Source organism: Scleropages formosus, chromosome 18 (assembly GCF_900964775.1).
Source record: "Scleropages formosus chromosome 18, fSclFor1.1, whole genome shotgun sequence".
Lineage (NCBI taxonomy): Eukaryota > Metazoa > Chordata > Actinopteri > Osteoglossiformes > Osteoglossidae > Scleropages > Scleropages formosus.
Window position 1 is genome coordinate 26,064,844 of NC_041823.1, and position 27,188 is coordinate 26,092,031.

Here is a 27,188-nt window from a genome sequence, read left to right on the forward strand (position 1 = left end):
TTTTATTTGATTCTACAGGTTATTTCCTTTACTTTAGACGCCCTTGGCAACTTAGAGAGCCCCATTACTTTGCACAAGCTGTCGGAGGTGCTTGGCAAAATGAATTGGCGCAAGGTTCCCGGTCTTGATGGTTTAGCAGTGGAATTTTATTCCACGTTCTGGGACGTCTTGGGGCCGATTTTTCTGTGCGTTGTTGAGGAGGTGCTGGGCAGCGGCTTGCTCACTAAGAGTATGAGGACAGGGGTGCTCTCGTTGTCGTACAAGAAAGGCGATAAAACCGATCTTACCAACTGGAGACCCCTCACGATGCTTTGATGCAAAGATCATAGCGAAAGTCCTGACTGAGCGCCTGAGGAAGGTAATGGCCGATCTGGTCTACTGGGACCAGACGTGCGGAGTACCCAGGCGTTCTGTGTTCTGGAATTTGCACCTGGTCCGGGACGCGATCGCCTGGACGGAGGACCGAAAGGTCCCCCTCGCGCTGGTCGGTTTGGACCAGGAAAAGGCGTTTGACCGAGTGGATCACCACTTCCTATTTAATACCTTGAGCAGATTGGGCTTTGGCCCTAACTTCCTGAGGTGGGTGCGTGTGCTCTACACTGAGGTAGTCACCATCAATGGCTCCCTCGGGGGGGGTGGGTGCCCCAGTGGAGTGGAGTGAGGCAGGGTTGCCCGCTCCTTTATGTTCTTTATATTGAGCCGCTGGCGGTCACCATACGCGCCCACCCAGGGATTGATGGTCTGCTTCTGCGAGGGTCCTCTTAAGGTGTTGGGGGTCAACTTTCTTGCAGAAGGTGCAGCCAGGGTTAATTGGGAAGAACGTTTGACCAAAGCCAGACGGAAAATGGGTTTGTGGAGGACAAGGTCCCTCTCCTTAATAAGGAAAACATTGGCGCTGAAGGTGGACATCCTCCCCACTTTGCTCTACCTTGCGCAGGTGCACCCCTTCCCCCGCACGATGTGGAGAGGCCTCCCGAAGGACATTTTCGATCTCGCCTGGGGGGGCAGGTATGAGTATGCGAGGAGGGAGGTCATGTACCTTCCAAAGGAAGAGGGAGGGAGGGATGTGCCTTCCTCTCCCAGTTATGTAACCGACTGGCAGCTCCGATTGAGCATCCCCACCAGGACTTTGTGCGTCTTTGATTGGCCCTTCCGATGCGCCAGTTGGTGAAGTCCTGGTCCAACACCGGGCCTAATGCTGAGACACGGCCCGCCCATTACAGCCAAGCTGTAAAGTGGAATAAGACCATGGCGGCCAGGGTCGATGCAGAAACCCTCCTTAAGCACAGGGCCTTGTATAAGATTTGAACTGGTGTTGAATACACAGTAAGTTGCCGGTCAAAGTAGTCCTGTACAGGCACAAATTGACCAGCCACCCACTCTGCCCACGACTCCAGCGTGGCGAGAGTGAAACTCTCGCACATGCCTTTTGGGACTGCGGGCAGGTGCGAGAAGTCTGGCATTTGGTGACTCGCCTGTGCAGGAAGATCGATCCGCAGATGGTACTGACGTACGACAAAGTCTTGGGGGGGATGGGACCCTGGCGTTCAGAAGGCAGCAGCCGCCCGGACGTCGCTGGCGATTAGCGTGGCCAAGCAAATGCTTTGGAACCCCAGAACCCAGCTGGTCCAGACAGAGGTAGACTTGGGCGTCCAGGGTGTGTATCATAAAATATCAATGACTACGTGTGGGTTGCGTTTGTGTTTTCTTATTTATGTATTTATTGTTATTTATCTATTAATTGACTTTAGTTTAGTGTAGTGTAGATTTAGTTTTGTTGTGTGGTGCATGTTATGTTTTAGTCTGTATATGTACTTTATCATTCACCGACTCTACTAAAACAACAATAGGGGGAGACGTGTTGCGAAAAGGGAATCACCCAAAAACAGTAGGTAAGGTGTATGGTAACACCCTGGGAACAGGCCAGGGGATCATCCATCTTGAGCGGTAAATGTTACCGGGTAAGTTTTCCTTTAATTATTTATTAAGTATGGTTTTAAGCCTTGGGGTATGTCCTTTAGTGTTTTACAGGTTCTGCCATGCGGTTCTTATATTAGTTGGTCTTATTGATTTTAGTATTATTTTAAATTTTATTGTTTGCATGGCAGTTTTTAGGATTAATGTATTTATTGAATAAAGATTTTAATTATCAGAAATGATGAATGGAGAAATTTATTCCTGTCGAGTAAGACAGCGTGTGGAAGCAGACACCCTTGGGTGGGTTGGTGATCCATTCTGATCCGTAAGAAAAAAAAAAAACAAATGTAAATGGCCTGGCTGGAAAAGTGGCACAGCAAGCAGTGGGCAGTGTGAGAGGACGTGGGTTCCAGCCCTGTTCAGTCAGCATGTTCTCCCCGTGTCTGTGTGGGTTCCCTCCAGGTGCTCTGGTTTTCTCCCACAGTCCAAAGACATGCTGTTCAGGTTTCCCCCATAGTGTGTGAGTGACACAGAGAGAGTGTGTTTCACTGATGTATGGATGAGTGAGCCATTGTGTGTAGTGTATCTAGCAGGGTAAGTCACGTTGGTGAATAAGGTGTGGGCTGATAACACTACATAGAGGTAAGTGGAAGTCGCTTTTGGAGAAAAGTGTCTGCTACATAAATAAATGAAAGAACCTTTAATAGGAGAATCACTTTGTTTGATATGGTGATGTTTACATTTCAAGCACCAAAATATACACATATGCAACCTGCACCACAGAGCATGTCAGCAGAGAACCCGTCCAATGTGGGTCTGTTCCCCCAGCAGAGGGAGCTGTAGCTGCGCACCAGCTGTCGGATTAACGTTGCACTCCGACAGGTCGCGCTGCCTCTCCTACGCACCGTGAACGCTGCAGATCCGCTAGAGTTTGTGAAGCACACACAGCCGCTGCGTTCACATTCCTCAAATCCCAGCGCGTGAGTCCGGCGTCGGGCCGCTGCAGTGTGTGCTAGACTGTGGTACGTTATTTAAAAAGGAAAAAAAAGACGTTTGCACTGAAAAACGTGTGTTCCTTAATTGTGGAAATTCCAGCAGAGCAGGATTAGAGCGGCTCTCTTCTTAAAACTGCTTCAATCAATCTATGTGTTACTTCTAACCACTATTCCTCCTGCTGCGAAGCGGTGTAGCTGTTTGGGTCCTAATTCTACACAGTGGGCTTCTCTGTACTTTTCAGACTCAGCAGAGCAGTGCCCCGTGGCGTGGAGAGGTTATCCAATAAGCAACAGTAGTAGGTTCCCCTCAGGGAAACAGTAGCTAATTGCTGATAGTAATATATATATATATATACAGTATGTATGTATGTATGTATGTATATTTTACATCTTTTCGGTGTCCGCTTGCTGCACTTATTCTGATACTACGTGTACTCATATACAGTGATCCCCGTTACCCGCGGCCCGAAAATATTATGAAATCTCGTGCCGTCCCGCCCGGGACGTGAATCATCCCTTTGTCCAGCGTATGCACGCTGTATAATAATTCGCTACCCGCCCGTTCGTCACTTAGTGGCGTCGCGGTTACCAGATGATCGACTGTTGCGGTATTGCAGTGCTTGTGTTCAAGTAACATAAGCTAAACTTTATTAAAAAAAAAAAAAAAGAAAAAAAAATCTATACTTATTACTTATGAGGACCTGGGCGTTGCTCCTTAGTTTTCCTTTCTGCTGGTGGAGAGAGTGGGACTCGGAATGACTGCTCTTACCAGAAAACTTGTGGCAAAACTGTAGAAATTATAGGCATTAACTGTACATTTAATAGATTGGAGTACAAAATTGCTGCCTGCTTTAACAAATTTGTGTGAAGCAAATCATTGCCAGATGTTCAGTGAGCAGGTATATTGATGACAGATGTATTGTGAAAACGAAAGACCGGATCCTGCTATTTTGTGAAAGTGTGTAGAGCTGACAGTGAAGCATGTGTTCATGTCTACACGTTTGTCTCACTGTATAGAGAGATGACTAACAGTCTCGCACTTAATGTCCTCTTTCAGAAATGGCGTGGTGGACTCTGGCAGTTCTGCTGCTGTCTCTCTCCATAGTCTGCTGTGCGGAATCCATCCAGGAGTTCACATCCAGCACCCTCATCAATAACGTGGTGCAGGACCCCCTCACAGGCCACATCTATGTGGGAGCCATCAATGCCATCTACCAATTGGACTCCTTGCTCAGGCAGGAGAAGAAAGTAGAGACTGGTCCCAAGAGGGACAGCCGCCACTGCACACCCCCCATCCAGTCCTGCCACGATGCCAAGATGACAGACAACACCAACAAGCTGTTGCTAGTGCACCCGTCTAACGGCTCGCTCATCGTGTGTGGAAGCCTCTTCAAGGGCATCTGCTCCCTGCGGAAACTCGGCAGCATTGACCACCTGATCTACTGTAATGACAGCAAGGGTGAAAAGGCTTATGTGGTCAGCAGTGAGGAGACGGTGTCTGTAGTAGGAGTGATGTCAACCTTCACCAAAGAGAATGATACATTTGATGTGTTTGTCGTGGGGAAAGGCTACGGAAGCCAGGGCAACATGAAGCTTATCAGCACCCGCATCCTGCAGGACTTTGGCAATTGGGATGTGTTTGAGGACATTGTTGAGGCTCCTGCTGTTCAGGTCACCCCATTTGTCAAGAAGTACAGGCACAATTTTCGCTACTCATTCAAGGAAAGTGGCTTCATCTACTTCCTCTTCACCCGCACAAGAGGGGGGCTACATAACAAAAACTATACCTTCATCTCCCGCCTTTGTGAGGATGATCACCATTACTATTCCTACATGGAACTGCAGCTCAGCTGTGGCCCCAACAACATGTACAACAAGGCACAGGCCGCCTTTGTCTCCTCCCCTGGGGAGGAACTGGCCCGAAACCTGAGCGCATCCGGTCAGTACGGCCAAGTGCGGTCGCAGGACAAGATTCTGTTCGTAGTGTCCAGCACCGATGAAGACAAGCCCCGTTCGGGGCTCTGCATGTACCCCCTGAGATATATCAACCAACGAATTATGGAAATCATCAGTGCCTGCTACACAAAAAATGGGAAAATTGGAAACAAAGTAGCTGTTGATTCTCCGTACACAACCTCAGCAAATCTATTATGTTCAGTATCAGTCCGTGTAAGTAGCGCTCCGTTTCAAACATGACATTAGCAATGTTTTCAGAAGTGTCTTGAGGTTCTGTAAAGTCGGAACAGTGAAATGGGATAGCTCACCTTAAGGTTTATTGTCTTTATTAGAATTTTCTAAAAGTGAAAACCTGAGTATCCCCTCTTGCACGCTTGACAAAGTGATTGTATGAGGAAGCTGACGTTAAAGACTTCTCTCTCTGTGCCCATCAGCAAGACACGCTGACAAAGTACAAATGTAGTGCCGATTTCCTGCCTTCACCGCTGGCCAGCACACCAGGCTTTGCGCTGGCTGCCCAAGCTGTCCACACCACCAGAGACCTGCTCATGGCTGTCGCCGTTGCTGTGGAGGCTGAGCACACGGTGGCCTTTCTGGGAACCAGCAATGGGAAGGTGTACCACATGAGTACAGCAGCAGAGGGTGTACGGTATCTGAGAGCAGTCCCAGGTACCAGTGTGGTCAAACTCATTTTCATAGGAAAGAAAATGGTGTGAAACTAGAACACAGGTAAACTTCCAGGTACACCTGTCCAGCACACCAGAGGTGTACCGAACTGTCCCTGGACCCAGCTCTGGTGAGGCAGTGAACAAACACCTGCTATTCGACAGAAACCACAGGCATCTGTACGTCACCACAGGAAAAAAGGTACCATCTTGGGAAGTGGACTGTATTTGTACTCTGTGTAAGACGCTTGATGCTGGATATCCTTGGCTCTGTGTCAGATCTCAATGGTACCAGTGGAGGAATGTGATATGATGAAGGACTGCAAGTCTTGCATGGACCTCAAGGATCCCTACTGTGGCTGGTGTGCCTTGGAGGGCAGGTAAGCACTCAGTTCACACCCAGTTAGCAGTGAGATATTCACTACTTTCTACACAACAGTTTGCTCCTACTGCTTTCTGCATGAATGGCTCCTTTGTCTAAGGCATAATAAATGCAGACAGTCCTATTTAACAACACGCCACATTTCACGTATCCATATTTTAATTGAATAAATGGTTTGATCAAAGTCATTGATGGAAAAAGTATGTGAACTTCTAGGGTAATGACATGCTGAAAAGAGGGTAATTGGAGTCTGCAGTCAATGCATTGGGTGTTCCAGTCGACTGAGGTGTGAGTTTGGCCTGCCCTGCCGTAAAAAAAAAAAAAAATACACACGGTTTTTAGTACCTGCTCTTCACAGCACAATTCAGTTGAAATACAATAGCCTGATCAAGCCTACATAAGAAAAATACTGAACAAGAGCTGTGTTTGTGGGAGGTTACCATGGAAGAAAGCAGTGCTCTCCAGAAAGACATTACTGCCCATCTCACCTTTGCTGTCAGCCGAGTGTTCACAGCTGGAACAACATTATGTGGACAGGTGAAACAAATCTGACCTTTTCTGGTAACTGTATACAGTATTATTTTTAGAGAAAGCCAAACACTGCATACCCACATCAGTAGCCAATCCTGTGATCTAAAAAAAAGGGGTTTTCAAACTGGGGTCCGGAAGAGGGAGTTAGGGGGTCCGCGGAAAACTTGACAGAAAAAAATATTACAGTAATATAATTTTTTACGTAATCTACCTATAGTTTTGTGATTTATGAGTGATTCCTTGTAACGTGTTTATCCCAAAATGCTTTGCGCTCTTTACATTTTGCACTTTTGCGCACGTGGCGCGTGCTAAGAAGCTGCGCACGACTGGCGGAGCCTTATTGTTACCAGCTACTAAAGACATTGTCAGGGAGTTATTGGGAGAGGGAGCAGCACGAAAAGTAGAGTGCGTGCTTGTGTCAGACAATAACGCAGTGAGCAGATGCATAGGTGACATGGCCAACAATATTGCTTTGCAGCTTTTACAACAAGTGCAGGCCAACGAATACTGTGGCGCGCGGCGCTCTGGGTTCGGATGGGGCGAGAAAGGACGCGCAGGCAGCGTTCAGGAAGAACGTTTTACTAAAACACCGGCATACAGGGAAATGATGCTCGCGATCCGAGGACCCCATTTCCTCAAGAACCTGCACCTCATTTTATTTTTTTTTTCTTTTTCTTATGGATCAGAATGGGTCACCAGCCTACCTAAAGGTGTCTGACTCCACACACTGTCCAAAGCGACAGGAACTAATATCTCCATTCATCATTTCCGATAATTAAAATCTTTATTCAATAAATAAATCCTGAAAAACTGCCATGCCAAAAATAAAATTAAATAAAACAATAAGATCAATAAGTCCAACAAATATGAGAGAAAAGAAAAAAAACGCATGGCAGAACCTTTAACACACTAAAAAAAAAAAAAAAAAAACCTGCACCTCAAGCCCGCCTTCCCAGCCTGCTTTTTTTTTTCTTCAAACTTTATTTAATAAAGTTATAAATAATACATACAACCAAAACAATACATTAAAATCCACAATCAAACAAATCCAACACCGTTTTCCTACAGTTGGTCAACAAAATCACAAAGCAACCATTACATAAAATATATTGTCAAGACAAAGTCTTTCCCATAACAATCCCCTTTCTGGCTTCAAAGAATATAACTGACCCATGTCTTCCCCACACCAGCATACCCAAAAGGACTGTCCCAGCCTGCTTAGCGCCACCAGGTTGGTTTGGTTTGCTCGCCCCCCCCTTCGGCAAACAGAGACACCCCTTTATTATCCCCTCAAGTCCCCCCAAGGGTTGCACTCTTTATTCACATTTTCCCCATAATGCAACTATTTACAATAATTGCATTCCCTGCTGGAGGATGTGGTGGTGCAGCGTGTTTGGCTGGGTCTCGCTCTCTGGTGGGTCTGGGGTTTGAGTCCCGCTTGGGGTGCCTTGCGACGGACTGGCGTCCCGTCCTGGGTGTGTCCCCTCCCCCTCCAGCCTTGCACCCTGTGTTGCTGGGTTAGGCTCTGGTTTGCCACGACCCCATTTTGGGCAAGCTGTTTCAGGCTGTGTGTATGAGTGAGAGAGAGTGAAAGAGACTTTTGGCTACAGCGAGTTGCCAAATCAAAGAAAATTACTGAAACAGCATTTCAGATGTGCATTTATTGTAATGTGAATTGTAATATGTCTTTACATTATATAAAAGTCTTTACACATAAAAATATATAGTTGCCTTTATAATTTAGGCAAGGGGGTCCCTTGCACAGAATCATCATATTTGGGGGTCCTCGGGATTAAAAAAGATTGAAAACCCCTGATCTGAAACACAAAAGAAGTTTGGTCATGGCTGTGATCCGAAACGCAGGAGTAAATCAGTAACGGATTAGCTTGGACAGAAGTAGTTCCATATTTTACAATGATCAGAAGAGAGTCCTGACCTCAATCCCTCTGAAATGCTGTGGTGTGATCTCAAGCAGGCTGCTCATGCAGGACAAAAATATAGATGAACTGAAACATTTTCTTGTAGTGCAATGGGCCAAAATTCTTCCCTACTGTTGTAAAGGTCTAATGTTTGAACTTATTGCCAATAAAGGATGTTCCACTCGATACAAAATATTTTTCACTTTTTTTTTATTTCCATCAGTGACTGATTTTTTTTAAACTGTTTGTTCAATAAAGATATCATCACATTGTACACATCATCTGAAACCACTTGTCCCATGCGGGGTTGCAGGGAGCCAGAGCCTAACCCAGTAGCACAGGGCATATGGCTGGAGGGCAGGAGACACACACCCGTCGCAAGGCACCCCAAGTGGGACTCGAACCCCAGACCCGCCGGAGAGCATGACCCGGTCAAACCCACTGCACCACCACGCCCCCTCAATAAGGATATGGTCATGTAAAATGTGTGACGACATCTATTGAAAGACTGATGAACATTGACTCTTAAGTACAGTTTGTTTCCTTCACCATATGCACCGGCCTTCATCACATAAGTAGCTGCATAAAGCTTTACCAGAATATTGCCGATTTCTAGTCACCTTTCTTTTTTTTTGAGATGCATATAAACATTTATGTTACATTGCAGTGGCTCTGTAAAGGATTGATTCGAGCATGATCTTGAACAATTATGCCTTACATGAACTTAAGACATCATGGGTGAAGTGAGTCTGGAAGAGATGAGTTTTAAGACCCTTTTTAAATGTGGACAGAGATTCAGCAGTTCTGAGCGAGAGGGGGAGGTCATTCCACCACAACGGAGCCAGAACTGAGAACCACCTCGCTTTACCTTTCGCGCGTGGGAGCACCAAGCTGGCAGATGTGGAAGAGCATAGAAGTCTGGTTGGCGTGTAGCAGATGATCAAGTCTTGTAGATACCTGGGAGCAGTTCTGTTGATGCATTTGTAGTCAATAACCAGGGTCTTGAATTTGATGTGGGTAGCTATAGGAAGCCAGTGCAGAGAAACGAGTAGAGGAGATACATGGGAACGCTTCGGCAAGTCAAACACAACTCGCGCAGCAGCATTCTGTATCAGCTGTAGAGGTTTGGTGGCAGTAGCAGGAAGGCCAGACAGGAGAGAGTTGCAGTATCCAAACAAGATGTCACCATGGCCTGGACAAGTAGTTGGGCAGAGTTGTTAAATTCCAAAGGTTCCCTGCCAAAGATTCTGTCTGTCTACTTACATCTTCACCTCATAGTTAAAAGCAATATTGAGAAGGTCTTGGAATCTACACTGTTGGAGCTGTGTAGACGGAAAGCTTTGGAAGTGGTTCGTACAGAGTGGGCTGGAGCAGTGGCTCATGGGTATCCTTTCTGCTGCAGGTGCACCAGGAAGTCTGACTGCAGGAAGGCAGAAGAGGAGAAGCACTGGCTGTGGAGTCCTCAGAACCAGTGTGTGGAAATAACATCTTTCCAGCCACCAAATCTGAGCTGCAAGAAGATGCAGAAGGTATGAGAGGTTGACTTTGCCTGTATCTCCTACGCCAAGGAACATACACTTTAGACCCTTGCCCAGATTTTACCAAAGGGCATGTTTTCAACATAGGAGAAGAGACATTGCCAGATACTGGAAAATTCTGCAGAAGAACCCCACAATGAGTATCTTATCATTTCCAGTTTTAGAATTTGCATCATGTCGTTCATCCAGTGCACATGGGAGAGACACACACACACACACACACACACACCATCTTTCTAACACTTTAAAATAAAGTCGAAGGTTACGGCAACTGCAGTTTTTTAGGATGTGGTTACTTGTATACGTACCTGAGTTTACATTAACTGGAGGTTTGTAAAGTACAGTTTTCCCCGTTTTAGGTTGTTGATATGTTTCCTCTTTTGTAAGAAATATGCAAACACTTCCGGGAGATTCACAGTTAAAAGTGTTGCTAATCATTTAACTTGATTCATTTGACGTTGAAATTCATAAATTCCGCAGTTCCGGCTGTTCAGGTGATTTTTGAGCTATTTAATAGTTATGTTAATGTAAACTTTACTCCCACGAACTTGGATGTTTTATTGACTAACTGTGCTATGACACTGTTTGTAGAGCTGTTCAGAATAGCGCTGTTTACAGTGTGTAATGTCTTTTATTTCAATATTGTCTCCATATTCAGTTTGATCTTGGATCACATAGTATGTGCATGTCAGAGGTCCTTGATCTGTGTGCTTTATTTGCAGGTTGACATCAACGTGGCTTCTCTCCCCAGCATTGGAGGGGATGACAGTCTGAAATGCATTTTTGGCAATTTTGAAAGTGAAGCGAAAATGGGCGACTCAAAGGTCACTTGTGATCTGCCGAAAGTCACCGAGATTCCTGTCACTCCCAAAAATAAAGGTGAGTTTCCCAGCTGTGTGCCATGGTGCAACGGTGAGCAAAGTCATTGTAGCTTTTAAACACCTTTCCTGGAGAGGTCTTGCCGACGTAACCCGTTGCTAACCCGTGTGCCTTCAGATTTCGTCCAAGTGGCCACGAAGATCTTTGTGAATGACGAGGTGGAGTTGGCGTCCAGCTACTTCACCTTTTATAACTGCAGCGCAGCCGCGAGGCAGGCGGAAAACACACCGTGAGTGGCGGCGTCAGGGTGGGGCGGGTGCCTATTACAGCATAATGTCATGATGTGCCTGCCTAAGGCACTTCTTCGAAATCAGTCTCTGCTTTTGTCTTTCACTTTGACTGCATGGGCAAGAATTGTTCTTGAGGGGATTCTTGGAATATCTACAAACATCTATATATATATCCATCCATTATATTTACTTAGCAGACACTTGTCTCCAGAGCAACTGCCACTGAACTCTAGGTGGTATTACAAGTCCACACACTTTGGACACCAAAGTGACTTACACTACTAGGTACACTACTTACAAGGGCTCACTCATCCATACATCAGTGAAACACACTCTCTCTTCTTCTGTCACTCACACACTATGGAGGAACCTGAACAGCATGTCTTTGGACTGTGGGAGGAAACCCATGCAGACACAAGGAGAACATGCAAACTCCACACAGGCTGAGTGGGGATCAAACCCACACCCTCTCGCACCACCCAGGCACTGTGAGACAGCAGTGCTACTCATTGTGCCACCCGTTCGTTCATCCATCCATCCCTGTATCCATTTTACGGGGCAGCTGATAGCATTGACTTTAGAGCTGCTGCCTTTGGATCCAAAGGTTCAATACCGGTTCAGATCTCACCTGTTACACTCCTGTAATACCCTTGAGCAAGGTAATTGCTCCAATAAAATTACCCAGCTGTATAAACTGTAAATAGCTGTAAGTAACGTTGTAAGTTGCTTCGGAGAAAAGCGTCAGTTAAATGAATAAATGAAAATGTAAATCCGGATGACTGGTCTCTGTTAATGCTACAGGTTTTGAGAAGGAGAAGATCAGTCAAGACAGTATTAATGTTCTCACCCTGGTGCCTTGGCTGTTTGCGTTTGCTAACAGGTGCATGTCGTGTGTGGACAGCGAGTGGAGCTGCCAGTGGAACACTCAGGAATTCATCTGCGATGACAGGGATGACTCCGTGGGTGATCACATTATCAAACATAAAGAAGTAAGAAATGAGGCAGCAGCAGCACGTCTCACCTATTCCTGTCTGCCTTGTGCCAGGTGTCTTAAAAATGAAAAAATGCCCCGTGTTTGACATTCGCAGGGAAGTAAGTGCCCAGTATTTGAGAATCCGACTCCGTCTCTCATTCCTGTGGGTTACGAAACCTCCATCGAGTTCACTGGAAAAAACCTCCGTGTTTATGAGGTGAAAGATTTTTCCTCATATCTACCTGTTGACTGTGATAAGTAATAAAATAATTTATCGTTGCCTTTTTTTTTTTTTTTAAAAGTAGAGATTGCCTTGAAGGTTATGGTGGATTCTGGGTTACACTGTTTGTCTACCTTATCTCTTCCAGGGCAGAGAATTCAAGATTGGCACCGAGCTGATGGTGCCCACTGAGGAAATGGTCACTATAAAAGATTCAAACTACAGTTTAAAGGGATGCAAGGTCAGTGTTGGACCGAATTTCATTGCCTTGGTGTTCTGAGCGGCTCTGTTGCCCTCACCTTCGCTTGCGCCATGCTGACCAGAGCAGAGGGCCACACTAGCGCTGTGGAATACCACGGAGTAGCCTGTGGAGCAGCTTCCGAGCTCATCTCCTAGGTGTCTGGATAAGGGTTCGACATGCATAGATGAAAGCGTAAAGCAACCACCAAGTGTGTGAGAGTCCCAGATGCTGCAGCTTTTCCTTCGCAAAGAGTGTCCTGCAGCCAGGGATGTATTGTACTGCACAACGTGCCCCAGAACACCTTCCTTCTCTTGCCTGTATGGAAGGGAAGGATGAGGGAGCGGAGCTGAACTGCCAGTAAGTACACCAGCTGTCCCTCAGGGCCTGGCCTCCTGCTCACTCGGTGGCTTTTGTGGCAAAAAAGGTTGTACCAAAGTAGTTTGATATTGTAGCAGCCCCTTATGAACACAGCAGATGTTTTGGGTTAATGTGCTTGGGTGCTGCTTGGCTCTCCTGTTTTTCAATATCTGTCAGTTAAAGAATTGTTTACTCACACAGTGGTGAACTATTTCTGATGGAAGACTTTCAGTCACATGTGGATGCCCAATGTGCTAGCAGCAGATGTGCAGGGCTCATAGCTGAGCCTTAAAGACCCAGGTTCAAATCTTACCTCCTGCTGTTGTAGAACCTGTGAGCAAGCTACTTAATTGTTCCAGTAAAACTGCCCAACTGTATCAATGGGTACAATCAGTGTAAGCAGCTACATGGTGTTTATGACTAACATTTAAATAACTATAATGGTAAATGTTTAAGTAACTACTGCTCTTTACTCAGGGTAAGTACCTTTCACTGGGGTACTACAGGTGGGATTCAAACTTGCAACCTTTGAATCAGAATCAGAATCAGAACGAGCTTTATTGCCAGGTATGTTCGCACATACAAGAAATTTGTCTTGGTGACAGGAACTACCACAGCACAGACAGAATGACAGTGACAAGACAGGTGAGAAGATAGAGTATGTGAGCAAGGGATAAAAAAATATTTAAAAATATAAAGTACCCAATATACAAAAATAGTCACTAGATACAAATGCAAGGGAGTGTGAGTAAGAGATATGTGATAAATAGTTATAAATATAAATAGCATTATGTATTGCACGGTTTACTCTCTAGGGGAGAGATTTAGGTGTTCATGAGGTAGATGGCCTGAGGAAAGAAACTTTTCTTGTGCCTGGCTGTCCTGGTGCTCAGTGCTCTGTAGTGCCGGCCAGATGGCAAGGGTTTGAAGAGGAAGTGGCCTGGATGTGAGGGGTCTAGAATGATTTTGCTAGCCCTTTTACTGACTCTGGACGAGTGCAGTTCTCCGAGAGCTGGGGGGGATGTGCCGATGATTCTTCCAGCAGTCCGAACTATCCGCTGCAGTCTTCTGATGTCTGACTTCGTAGCTGAGCCAAACCAGACAGTTATAGAGGTGCAGAGGATGGACTCAATGACTGCGGAGTAGAATTGCATCAGTAACTCCTGTGGCAGGTTGAACTTCCTCAGCTGGCGAAGGAAGTACAACCTCTGCTGGGCCTTCTTCACAATGGAGTCTATGTGGGGCTCCCACTTCAGGTCCTGTGAGATGGTGGTGCCCAGGAGCCTGAATGACTCCACTGTTGCCACAGTGTTGTTCATGATGGTGAGTGGGGATAATGCTGAGGTGTTTCTCCTGAAGTCTACGATCATCTCCACTGTTTTAAGCGTGTTCAGCTCCAGGTTGTTATGACTGCACCAGACAGCCAGCTCTTGGACCTCCTGTCTGTAAGCAGACTCGTCGCCATTCCGGATGAGGCCGATGAGTGTGGTGTCGTCTGCAAACTTCAGGAGTTTGACAGAGGGGTCTTTTGCGGTGCAGTCGTTGGTGTACAGGGAGAAGAGCAGTGGGGAGAGCACACATCCCTGGGGGGCTCCAGTACTGATTGTGCGAGTTTTGGATGAGAATTTTCCCAGCCTCACTATCTGCTGCCTGTCTGTCAGAAAGTTGGTGATCCACTGACAGATGGAGGTGGGCACAGAGAGTTGGGTTAATTTGGACAGGAGGAGGTATGGGATGATGGTGTTGAAGGCTGAGCTGAAGTCCACGAACAGGATTCTCACATAAGTCCCTGGTTTGTCCAGATGTTGTAGAATGTAGTGCAGTCCCATGTTGACTGCATCATCCACAGACCTGTTTGCTCGGTAAGCAAACTGCAGGGGGTCCAGCAAGGGTCCAGTGATGTCTTTCAGGTAGTCCAACACCAGTTTTTCAAGTGACTTCATGACCACAGACGTTAGGGCGACAGGTCTGTAGTCATTAAGTCCTGTGATCTTGGGTTTCTTTGGGATGGGGATGATGGTGGAGCGTTTGAAGCAGGAAGGAACTTCGCACATCTCCAGTGATCTGTTGAAGATCTTTGTGAAGATAGGGGCCAGCTGGTCAGCACAGGTTTTTAGGCAGGCCGGTGAGATGCCGTCTGGGCCTGGTGCTTTCCTTGTCTTCTGTTTGATGAAGACCCGACGCACCTCCTCTTCGCAGATCAAAGGTGCAGGAGGGGGGGTCCAAAAACAGCAGCGCTAACCAGTATGGTACCAGATGGCCTGCGTGTAAATGTCTAAATGTAATGTAAGCGTTGATGCCTGGATAATAGATCATCGTAATATCAAGACCTCTCAGAATTTTTGCAGTTTGCAAGCACCGAATGTTAATGTTGCTTTTTCTTCGTTCCCGGGACCAGTTTGCCTATGACGAAGTGCGAACAGTTGACGTGCACTTCTACATCAAGGACAGAAAGACACATAAGAAGATTGACAGCAAACTAAACGGTAGGCCTGACAGTCAGACGTGGACTGTTCGGACCGCAGCCGTGCGCACAGGGGATGGTAAAAACAATGAGTTGAACTGATTCTTATAACTGACTGTTCAGTTAAGAGACCTTGCGCATGGAAGTCATCAAAAAATGAATGGAAATTGGTGTCGTGTGCGGTGTGCTGATGGTGGTGTCCACCCCCCACCTGCAGTGACGCTATACAACTGTGCTGTGGGCCGTGAGGACTGCAGCCTGTGCAAGAGTGCAGACCCCATGTACAGTTGTGTGTGGTGCGATAAAACCAAGTCCTGCGAGTATCGGAAAAGGTGTCCGAGTGGTGAGCGGAGAAGGGACTGTCCCAACCCTGAAATCACTGATGTGAGTTTCTGGAGACGCTGCACCATGTTTTCTCTGTATCATAAAAAAAATAGCACATTTGTTACCTCCTTGTCCTTTTATCTATCCAAGCAAATTAATAAATGTCCTTTTGGTCATAGCTAAAAACTGCCAGATCTCGTGTCTAACAGTTCACTTGGTGTCTAATCTCCTACCATGAATACTATTCTATATCCGATTTGTTAACAAAAAAAAAAAAAACACTTTTGGCAATCCTAATGCTGGCATTGACTTACTTCTACCAAGGTAAAAATAATCTAGTTATTTCTATTAGTGACACACCTGTCCCTTTGGAGCAAGATGGTAATGGTTTTATTAGAATGAATGACTTTTTCCCCTCACGAAAAATGCACGTACAAAACAAACATCTCACAAATACACCAATTTACCTTATCTTTTTTCTACCGAAAGTAATAAGAAGGGATAAACTCTGGCAAACATCCCCCCCCCCCCCCCCCACGGGCTCTCTAATCGTTACAAAATGCAGATAACCTGTCTGTACATTGTAAGTATGTATCTGAAGAGGAAATGCTCTTTTTTCAGATCATACCTCAGTATGGGCCTCTGAAAGGGGGGATTTCAGTAACCATCAAAGGCTCCAACCTGGGTATCGTGAAAGAGGACATAGAGAGCATCAGAGTGGCCGGAGAGCCCTGCGTGCACCAGGAAGAGAAGTACTTCGTGTCCACCAGGTACAGCAGAGCACCCGGTCACCTGCACTTTTGCAAACAGGCATTGTCGGTTGCGCCGCAGCATTTCTGTAACTGCTGCTCCTCTTCCCTTCCTGCTTCAGCGTGGTGTGTGAGATCGGTGGAGTCCAACAGAAACAGTCAGGGGTTGTGGAGGTGAAGGTGAAAGGAGGGAAAAGCGGGACGTCGAGTGTCATGTTCACATACAGGGTGAGAGCGTCACTGAGACTGACGTAAACATACCGTCGTTCCCGTACCAGCTGTCGCCCCGGTCGCTGTCAGTCCGTGTCGAGAACTTGCTCACTGCTGAGTACTTTGTGTCGTGTGGATTCATATTTCCAAGAAGTCCTGAAGGTTTTTTGTCCTACCAAACGCTTGTAGGATCCCAGACCCGAAAGGGTCCAGCCTAACCGAGGCCCACGGGCGGGAGGAACTCTTATCACAATAACAGGAACGGATCTGGAAACCGGTACCAAGGATGACGTCAGCATCACTGTCGGCGGGGTGGTGTGTATTGTGTAAGTACTCTGTGCCCTGGAGAAATGACACCAAGCCTTAGCGATGCTCTTCCGAGTCTGAGTTTCTGCAGTGCAATTCCCAGTTTGCTTCTGAGAAGAAGCGATGAGAGGTCACTGAGACACGAGATGTCTGTCGTCTTCGCACCTCTCTTTGCTGAACCCCAGTGCAAATTTCTGCCACAAACTGCACCCACCGTTCCCGTCCACAGGGAGACATTCCGGAAAAATATAACCTGCAAAACCGGAGAGTACACGGTACAGAAGGTCCCCTCTGATAACCTGACAGTGACAGTGAAGTACGGGAAGCACACCACGAAAGATGTGCCTACGCCGTTCAGGTTTTTTGAGAATCCTAAACTGGATCACCACTATCCAGACACAAGTTTTGTATGGTGAGTCTGTCCTTTACTTCTTTTTCCCTTCTTACTGGGAGAGTGAGAGAACTACACAGTATGTAATCTTTTTGAAGCATTATGCTGGTAATGGACCACATTCCCACAGGTCTTGACTGAGCAGGAGATGTAATACTATGCTGTAATGAACCGTATTGTGTGACATCTTTTCAGTAGATTATAGCAATCACGAAGGGGGTGCGGTGGCGCAGTGGGTTGGACCACAGTCCTGCTCTTCGGTGGGTCTGGGGTTCAAGTCCCGCTTGGGGTGCCTTGCGACGGACTGGCGTCCCGTCCTGGGTGTGTCCCCTCCCCCTCCAGCCTTACGCTCTGAGTTGCCGGGTTAGGCTCCGGTTCCCCGTGACCCCGTATGGGACAAGCGGTTCTGAAAATGTGTGTGTGTGTGTATAGAGATCACTCATCGCTAGGTGATGAACAATGGGTATGACTGGTGGCATTTTCTCACCTTAGCTCATCTCCTTGCTTTGTGCCAGCTCCATATGAGACAATGGTTGCTTTGGGTTCGACTTCCTATCCTTACCTACGGAGTTAAACATGCACATGCTATATTCGTATACGTGTCAAATCCTTGAGAAGAAAGCTGGTGTTTATTGATCATATTGTACAGATTTAGGGTGACATTAGTGTTGTGCTAATTTCAGTGGGGGGCGGATCATTTTTATCGTCGGCACCGGGTTTGACCTCGTCCAGAACACTGCCGTGAAAGTGGTGCCCTCCAGCGAGCAGTCAGGCGTCACCAGTCCACTGAAGGTTTGTGTCCGATGAAAGGCTTCTTACCAAAAGACCACTCCCAGTGTGCAGTGTCTGTCTTCTCTGCTTTTTGGAGCAGTAGGGGTTTTAAGTAATGGAGCACCTATAGCACCAGCATTCCACCAGTATTTTAATGTGTGTATATACATTTGTTGTGGGTCAGGTAGGAGCCATGGACTCTACTCTGGTGTCTCTCTCAGTCTGATCCTTCCCTTGCAGTCTGAAGTGGAGGTAAAAGGCGAAAATGACACAGTAATGCAGTTCTCCTCCCCAACGGTGAACGTGACCGATGGGATAGCGTCTCTCAGGACCTACATCGTCATGGACAACATTGAGCTTGAGCTCAAGCCTTTTGACTACCACCCGGATCCTACGTTTGAAGAGAACCAAAAAAGGATTGTTTCAGAGAACAGCATCATATCTGTAACTGTAAATATAATCTTCTGTTGGCATTATTCAGGAGTAATTCCTGCAAAATTGTTTTATATTCACCAAACGTTTGCATACTGTTTTTGTTGTCTGTTTTAACATGTAAAATTACAGCTGAGAAAAGCAACGGTTACAGGTGATGTAATGTCCCCAGTTTTCTTGATGAAATCCAATTGATACAGTACTTCTGAAATACAATAAATTCTCTTTCTCAGTATTAGAGCTTTTGCAGTTAACACAGAACAGTGTGGCTAAGCCATCTTCTTGTCTCTCGCACCCAAGGGTAAAGGTTTCGCCAAAGCAATGACAGCCCAAGAAGCAGAAGCCTTTGTGGGAGACGTCTCTTGTGGGGTCAGCATCTTACACGATGACATGCTCTTCCTGGACTGGACCCAACCAACATCTTGCTTTAAGAGGCCCAAGAGAGACACAAAGTCAGATTTGCTGGAACTTAAGGTAAGGCACTGTGCTGTGCAGAGAAGGATTCCTGAATTGAAGCTTGAAGAGGAGAAAAGGCTACTCAGCTTTACTGAAGTTGCTAAATAAAACTACAGCTTTAGTGGAGTTGCCTGAATGCCTATGGTTTAATTCTGCTCCAACTGTATCGTTTCTGCTTCCTTCAGATTAAGTTCGGCCATGGGCAGTGGATTGTAGGCTCAGTGGAGTATGAAAAGAAGATTGAGGCATCCTGGACATCTCCCCTGGACATCATAATTCCTGCAGTGATTGCCCCGATGGTGGGGATCACCATAATCATAATCATAGCCTCAGTGTGCTGCTACAGGTAAGTGACTTTGTTTTAAACCTCAGAGCATGAATTCCAAATTTGGAACATTGCTGTTCGTATGCCCTTCAACTGCTACACCCCAGCCAGGCCCCTTCGCTCGTCTATTTCTGCTCGCTTGGTGGTCCCGCGCACGAAAGGTAAAGCTTGGAGATTCTCGGTTCTGGGTCGTATCTTATAATATTTAAAAAAAAAAAAATGGTGGGAGGGTATCGGGATTTGTCTGTCCTGTGTTTTATGCACCTACTCGAATGATGAACCTCGGTGCAGCAAGTGGTAGGTAACAAACTAGGTTTGCTTGAGACTTTCATGTCTGCAGCTATGTCTCCTTCTCTCAATGCAATGCATAAATTGTACTTTTGCTGAGATGTATGTCGCTTTGGACAAAAGCATCTACTACATGAATAAATGTAAATATAATGTCAACTGAGAGAACATAAGTTATCACACATCCTGAGTTTTCTTTTAAAAAAAAAATAAAGATAAAACTGTGGGTAGGGAGTTACATAACACCGTTACTCAGTGTATGAATTTTATTGCTTCTTCTTTTGAGGCACTTTTGTAATTTGATCATTTGCATGCGTGTGCACAGGAAGCAAGCTGAGAGAGAATATGAGAAACTGAGGCAGCAGCTCGAGAACCTGGAGGGGAGCGTTCGTGACCGCTGCAAGAAGGAGTTCACAGGTCTTTTCCATAACTAATATTCTGCTCATCTGCAGCCTTTACTCTGGCTCTTACCACTTGCAAGAGCCCTTTAATCTACAGTTGCACAATCCCCTGTATAGCGCATGTAAAGTTTTATTCCTAACCCTTTTCAGAGCTCATGATTGAAATGGAGGACCACACTGCTGACCTCAGTGAACCCTGTATCCCCTTCCTGGACTACAAGACCTACGCAGACCGCGTTTTCTTCCTGCCTTTCAAGGACAGCGCCAGTGACGTGATGATCACTGGCAAGCTGGACATTCCTGAGGCGAGGAGGGCCACAGTGATGCAGGCCCTCAACCAGTTCCTCAACCTGCTCAATAGCAAGCCTTTCCTTCTCAGTGTAGGTCCTAACATCAGTGCAGCTCCCAAAACCTTTCCTTATTGTCACAAGTGCCTAAAAACTGCATATTTGTGTCTTTTCCCATCTGTTCTTTGCTGCTCCAGTTCTTTTTTAATGTGAAATTAATACAATCCTCACAATTATCACTGGGGAGTGCAGTGGCACAGCGGGCTTGGCCAGGTCCCGCTCTCTGGCGGGTCTGGGGTTCGAGTCTGCTCTTGTCATTCAATGGGTGACTCCTGGGCTGTGGGTTTATGTGTGAGTTCAAATTCAAATGTCTGTGTGGAGTTCATACATTTCCCCTGTGTTTGAAAGAGAGGGGGCTCGGGGTGCCTTGCGATGGACTGGCGTCCCGTCCTGGGTGTGTCCCCTCCCCCTCCAGCCTTGCGCCCTGTGTTGCCACGACCCCTCTTGGGATAAGTGATTTCAGCCTGTGTGTGATCACAATCATCAGACTGGCTTTCACAGCATAAAAGTTAATGGATTTTATGTGTTTTCCACCTTGTATAGCACACAATTTAGAATGATATATAAGGTGTATAGCAGATCGTGCCTTTGTCAGTTCATCCGCACCTTAGAGGGGCATCCTGACTTCAATGCCCAGTCAAAGGGCTACTTTGCCTCCCTGCTGACGGTGGCGCTTCACGGCAAGTTGGACTACTACACAGACATCATGAGGACACTCCTGTTAGAACTCATGGAACAATATGCCCGGAGCAAGAACCCCAAGCTCATGCTGCACAGGTGAGGTGTATAAGACCAGCGTATCTTTAAGGTGTCTCAGAACGGCCCTTTTTTTTTTTTTTTAATAATGTGATCTTCCCCTGCCCACTTTGAAAAAAGTAATTTCTCTGCCCCTTACTTGTAGGTCGGAGACAGTGGTGGAGAAAATGCTGTGCAACTGGATGTCTATCTGTCTCTATCAGTTCTTGAAGGTATCATCTTTTGTGACACAAAATTAATCTCATTTGATTCCACTCTGTGGATTAATCTTATTTTCTACTGGTTCAGATCTTTGTTTGAACAAAATGAAGGTTTTTGCTTTAGTGACAGGGAACGGTTTTGTTCTGAAAGAAGCTTGATGGTGAATTCTTGTGCGGGCAGGACTCGGCAGGAGAGCCTTTGTACAAGCTGTTCAAAGCCGTCAAACACCAAGTGGAGAAAGGCCCAGTGGATGCTGTCATGAAAAAGGCCAAGTACACGCTGAATGACACTGACCTGCTGGGGGACGACGTGGAGTACTGTACGCTGGTGAGTATTATGTAGGCTGAACCCGATCACACGTCGGCGGTCACTTGAGGTCTGAATGCTTCATTTTGAAAGGATTATCTGTGGTGCTAAATGAACTCCAAGAAATGGGAAGAAGACAATACCGGTGGACACTTTCGTGATCAGCAGAATCCTTGTGATCTAGGACAGTTTTTGAAGATGCACGTTAAATCTACAGTGTGGGAACTGGATGCATGCACAGAAGGCCAAGTGCTAACCGCCCTTTTCGCCTTAGACTCTGCAGGTCCTCGTTCACGGGGAAGGGCCAGGTGTCACTTTGGTCAAGGTACTCAACTGTGACACCATCTCCCAAGTGACGGAGAAGATCCTTGAGCAAGTGTACAAAAATGTGCCCTATTCTCAGAGGCCCAAGATGGAAAGCGTCACTCTCGGTAAGGACCAACTGAGCTGGAGCACAGTTGCATAATGTAACGATTCATGACATGAATTGTTTATTACTGAAGTAGGTATGACATTATTTCTGTTTTATAGGCAAGGGTTTCCTTGCTTGGATTGCACCAGTCTGCATATGATTGGGATATAAAATGAATGTTGAAATAGTCTTTCTGCTCTGTAGAATCTGCTGGGCAGATTCTGTCGGACCTTGACTTGACATCGCAAAAGGAGGGCAGATGGAAGCGCATGAACACTTTGGCCCACTATGACGTGAGTTACAGCTTAAGAAATGGACGCATCGATTCTAACGGTACAGGTTGAGTCACGGCTTGCCCCTTACGTGGTGACCAAATGTCTGTGTCGTGTCTGCTCCAGACCTGAAATCTGTCAGACTGTATCCAGCTCGGGCTGAACATAGTTCTTGTGTTTCAGGTGCGAGACAACGCCACTCTCGTTCTGTCTAGGGTCCTGCATCCTCTGCAGTCTTATGACCAGCACCAGGACAGAAGAGAAGTGAGTGATGCTCCTGTACTACTTCTTGCCTTCCGTAGTGTTCCCATGGTCTTGCTGACAACCCTACTCTACCTACTCCTTCAGGAAATGCTCTGCTTGAAGAGGACAAGGTGTTCCACCTGGTGCAGCCAGCAGAGGAGGTGGATGAGGTCAAATCCAAGAGGGGCAACATGAAGGACAAGTCGATGACCAAAGCCATCACAGAGCTTTATTTGATGCGGTTGCTGTCTGTCAAGGTTGGTTTGTTAATAGCCTGCTGCAGTTAGAATGCTAAATACACTGGGCTGGTGAAGCCTACAGCACATTAATATGCAGCAATTTGGTTGTTCATTGCTAAGAATCCAATCATACTTCTATATTCTAGCCCTGAATATGTAAAAGATAGTTCTAATAATAAAATCTGTATTTGGAATGCAAAGTGAAATATTTGGATTAGTATTTGGATATCATATTGTGGCACGCAGCGCCGTGGGCTTGGTTGGGGCGAAGAAGGACGCAGAGGTACCGTTCATCTCGAACATTTTATTGAACACCGGCACCAGGGACCCCGTTTCCTCCAGGACCTGCGTGTCTCGCCAGCCTTCCCACCCTGCTTAGCACCCCCAGGCTCACTCCTCTTTCTCCCCTGGCAGACGCAATCAGCCCCTTATATCCCCCGCACGTCACCAAACGCTAACCCATGACAATAAGCATATTTCCCCCTCAAAACTGTAACGCAGGTCATTACAATATATTTATCAGATTTCATGACAGAAATACAGGATTGCTATGCTTTTGAAAATGGCTCCTCCTCACCTGGACTTGCTTACATATGCGGAAATGTGTTTGTTTCAGGGCACTCTACAACAGTTTGTGGACGACTTCTTCCGCAGTGTCCTCTGTTCATCCGTTGGGCCCCCAGCAGTCAAGTACTTTTTTGACTTCCTGGACGAACAGGCACAGAAGCACGACAACGTGGATGACCAGACCATTGACATCTGGAAGACCAGCAGGTAGAGTGCTCTTGCCGTCTCTGGCAGAGAGAATTCCCGAGAAAGCAGCGCTGGAGCTGTCAGTTTTCAGAGACAAATGCTTCACGGTGAGGGGAGGCGCAAGGGCGTGGGGGTACTGCTTGGGGTTTCTTGCGACAGACTGGCATCCCGTCTTGGGTGTGTCCCCTCCAGCCCTGTGCCCTGTGTTGCTGGATTAGACTCCGGCTAGCCGCAACCCTGCTCGGGACGAGCAGCTTCAGACAGTGTGTGCGCGTGTGCGTGCTTGACATTGTATTTTTTGTTTAAAATTCCTACTGAGATCTCCGTACACACTGGATACGTTGATGTGGAATTTATACCGCAGTAAACCATCTGCGTCATATACATTTATCTTTGATTGACAGGTTCTTCTGGCAGCATAGACTAGAAGTGTTGGTATTGTGAGAATGAGTGATGAACAGTGTAATTACAACACTTTTGGCTTACTGATGAATTTGTGTACTATTACATGCTGAACAGACAGCATAATTATGTCCCCTGCTAATTTATTAAATCCACTTCTTTCTGTTCATTTGTTTGGAACATCTCTCTGGGTATTAAATCAGAGATGAATTCCAAACTTATTTGGCTCAGATGCCTCAACTCTTAAATAAATCTGGGGGAAGAAGTGTCTATTTTCTGCATTTTTAAAATTAATCTGCAACATAATAATGCATTTGTATGATCCCTGTATCGTGTGCCTCGGTACTCAGTTGATAAGGCAAAGTGAATTGCAGCCAGATTCTAACTCTGATTAATTGTGGGAGTATTCATTGGGACATATGAGAGCTGAGAACAGGAATAACATCCAGAAACAGGGTTAAAGATGAGGCCACAGTTATATTTGCATAGAATGAGTGTGAGTGCTAGTGTGTGTTTCTTGAAAAGGCTTGTGTCTCCACAGCTTGCCTTTGAGGTTCTGGGTGAACATCCTGAGGAACCCCCACTTCATCTTCGACATTCACGTGAACGAAGTGGTGGACGCCTCCTTGTTTGTTATTGTCCAGACCTTCATGGATGCCTGCACCAAGAGCGAGCGCAAGTTGAGCAGGGTGAGCCTGGGAGCGCCTTGACATTACGCCATTGTTGATGTTAAGCAAAGGGAAGGATCCATGAGCCAGGACTTCATTTTTTTCTCCAGCCCATGATCCCTCTGTAACCATTTTCCTTTGGCTTTATTCCTTACAGGATTCCCCGAATCACAAATTACTCTATGCAAAGGAAATCTCCACATACAAGAAGATGGTGGAGGAGTAAGTACTGTCAGGGCTACCACTTGGTAATCTCACCATTTCCTACCATCTGCAAAAATCCCTTTGCCTTTAATCAAGATGACCTGTCTCGGCTTGTATTTGTCCATAGTTACTACAAGGGCATCAGGGAGATGGTGCCCGTCAGCAACCAGCATATGAACACCCACTTAGCGAAGGTGTCACGGGTGAGTGAGTCTTCCACTATTGCCCTTGTACTTACATTTACATTTATTCATTTAGCAGACGCTTTTCTCCAAAGTGACATACATCTCAGCAAAAATACAATTTGTGCGTTACATTAAGAGAAGGAGACATGGCTGTAGATATGTAATTAAGTAAACCTAGTTTGTTACTATCCACTTGATGCACCGATGTTCATCGCTCACGTAAGTGCAGAATAGATACTTCTGTGAGGTTGTGATGTTATGTCTTATGTGGACACAGTGAGGAGCCAGAAGATCTTACCTTCAAAGGGGGTGTAGATATGGCTGCTTCGGCTGGTTTTGGTCAGTCCTAGAAGTTCCTTACTTCAAGTTGTTCTTTGTCTCGCAGTCTCACAAAGACAAACTCAGCACCCAGGTGGCTCTGCATCAGCTGTACCAGTATGCAAACAAGTACTATGATGTGGTATGTGACTCACTCTCCCTTTCCTGTCAGACACATATGAACACAAGGATCTGAGATCGAACACGACGCTGTGCATCTTCTCTAACGGAATCTGTTCTTGCCTTCCTTCCAGATCATCACCTCCTTTGACGAGGACCCCGCTGCCCAGAATAAACAGCTTGCTCTGAGACTGCAGCAGATAGTGGCTGTACTGGAGAACAAAGTGACAGACCCCTAACCTCTGTAGGAGGGCGGGGGCCGGTTTTGGTACTGTGGGGCCAGAAATTAAAGCGGAGTTTATTTCATATGGCCTGAGTCCTGAGTGGAATAGCAAAGACGTGGGGAAGGGAAGGAATGGGGCTGTTCCGAGGAACCCCCCCATCTTAAACATTTGTTGTGTCTGAAACGGTGTCACAATTCCCTAACGGTTCTCAAAGTCGATCCCCCTCCCTGTGCTGGTCCAGATCATACAACACGTGCCAAGGGGCCGAGGGATCTGCAGGAGACACCACACCAGACGTTCTCAACGGTGAGACATGTGACCATTGCAGCCCGGCCTTTGAAATAAGCCCTTCCTTAATTGCAGGCTTTATTTGTTCAGCTGTTGTTAGTTGTTGTTGTTCAGTTAAATGTTCAATTTCTTCCAGTATAAAAAAAGTTTAAGAATAGTACAGAATATTAGAATAAGATTAAGAATTAAGTTTATAGTTTTTATTGTGCATTTTTTACGCGGAAAGCCTTATATATTTACATTTTTGTTTTTGATATGTCATATTTTTGTGCCTGATAAATGTTCTCCAGTTGTTCAATGATGGGAAGGATGGGACCTCTGTTTTGAAGTGAGATATAAAGTTAAGGGTCTGGAATCTGTTTATTGGACCGCCAGTGACCAATGTGTTCATTTCCTTGCCTGTTGGGCCTTCTTGTCCTCATCCCCTGCACAAGGGGGTTATGCAGAAAACAGCACTGCAGCATGGGAGAGAACATATCGCAGTTAACCATACTGTCATAAGAGGCACCTCTGTCACTCTGCGGACACCCCCATCTCTCATTTTCGGTGGAGTAGATGTATCTATTCATGATTAGATCTCACTTTTTTATTGTTACTTTATCATTATTATCTTTGCGACAGCTGTTGTTGCTCTCAGCTCTTTTTCCAATGTCTACTTCAAAGTTTAAAGGAGTCATACTGACATTCTGAAAAATGTTAGAAGTCTTTCACATTGTCACCAACCTGTTTCGGTATGAGCCATATCCTTTCCGATGACGATGACATACTTAGTTCTGTTTTTCTCTGACTAAATGCTTGTAAATTGTTGCATTTCTAATCTTCAGTAAACTGGTACCGTAAAATGTATGATTGCTAACCAATTATTTTACTGAGTCTTGTGAATCAGGTAGCTCTTACCAGGTGATTTGGTGCGGTTCCCTGTCTACCCTTTAGTCTCTCTCGACTGCTGTTGCCCAGGTCTCAATGCTGGGCCACTTACTCTTCTCTATCCACATGTTCTCCCTTGGCTGTCATCGAGTCTCATTGACTCTCCCATCAGTCCTATGTCGATGATATCCAGCTCTGACTCAAATATGTTCTTCTTTCAGCTCACTGAAGGCATAACCTAGTCCAGGAGATACATCCTGCACAACTTCAGCTGAATAAACATTTGGCTTACAACACACTCTATGCAGCTTCTTCCTGGTCCAGGCCATTGTAATATCCTACCTACACTACTGCATATCCCTTGTGTCTGCTCTTCTGGCCTCTACCAGCGAGCCTCTCCAGCTGATCAAGAACCCCTGCATGAATTGTATTTGGCTTGCCAAGGTATTCCCATGAATCGTTC

At 46.1% G+C, this 27,188-nt stretch overlaps 1 protein-coding gene across 7 annotated transcripts; it reads left to right on the forward strand.

The window, feature by feature from the left end:
• The first annotated feature begins 2,817 nt into the window (after positions 1–2,817).
• LOC114912537 (plexin-B2-like) lies at positions 2,818–27,138 on the forward strand. 7 transcript variants are annotated; one of them, XM_029259779.1, is made up of 36 exons: positions 3,457–3,520; positions 3,970–5,081; positions 5,303–5,491; positions 5,610–5,735; positions 5,813–5,913; positions 9,768–9,894; positions 10,626–10,782; positions 10,900–11,011; positions 11,893–12,001; positions 12,101–12,202; positions 12,354–12,446; positions 15,202–15,289; positions 15,485–15,651; positions 16,213–16,361; positions 16,463–16,568; positions 16,740–16,876; positions 17,086–17,268; positions 17,931–18,039; positions 18,259–18,468; positions 18,751–18,924; positions 19,092–19,252; positions 19,845–19,936; positions 20,071–20,300; positions 20,863–21,044; positions 21,169–21,235; positions 21,405–21,551; positions 21,805–21,961; positions 22,147–22,235; positions 22,398–22,482; positions 22,563–22,714; positions 23,313–23,470; positions 24,393–24,540; positions 24,677–24,741; positions 24,851–24,926; positions 25,294–25,368; positions 25,481–26,096. In XM_029259779.1, exons 1-36 carry the CDS (start codon positions 3,505–3,507, stop codon positions 25,583–25,585), a joined length of 5,556 nt encoding a protein of 1,851 aa, XP_029115612.1. In that variant the 5' UTR covers positions 3,457–3,504; the 3' UTR covers positions 25,586–26,096. The 7 variants fall into 7 exon arrangements, 5 of the variants coding, with proteins under 5 accessions (XP_029115609.1, XP_029115610.1, XP_029115611.1 ...); XR_003798304.1 differs by lacking the exons at positions 21,169–21,235; positions 21,405–21,551; positions 21,805–21,961; positions 22,147–22,235; positions 22,398–22,482 and adding an exon at positions 26,947–27,138 and having other exon boundaries at positions 3,459–3,520; positions 22,642–22,714; positions 25,481–25,876; XM_029259776.1 differs by lacking the exons at positions 3,457–3,520; positions 21,169–21,235; positions 21,405–21,551; ... (1 more) ...; positions 22,147–22,235; positions 22,398–22,482 and adding an exon at positions 2,818–2,939 and having other exon boundaries at positions 22,642–22,714; positions 25,481–26,095.
• The last annotated feature ends 50 nt before the right edge of the window (positions 27,139–27,188 follow it).

Coding starts and splice junctions, on each gene's coding strand:
- LOC114912537 (XM_029259779.1), top strand. Junction 21,045..21,168: donor CCCAAGCTCATGCTGCACAG/GTGAGGTGTATA, acceptor CCTTACTTGTAG/GTCGGAGACAGTGGTGGAGA. Junction 21,552..21,804: donor ACGTGGAGTACTGTACGCTG/GTGAGTATTATG, acceptor TTTTCGCCTTAG/ACTCTGCAGGTCCTCGTTCA.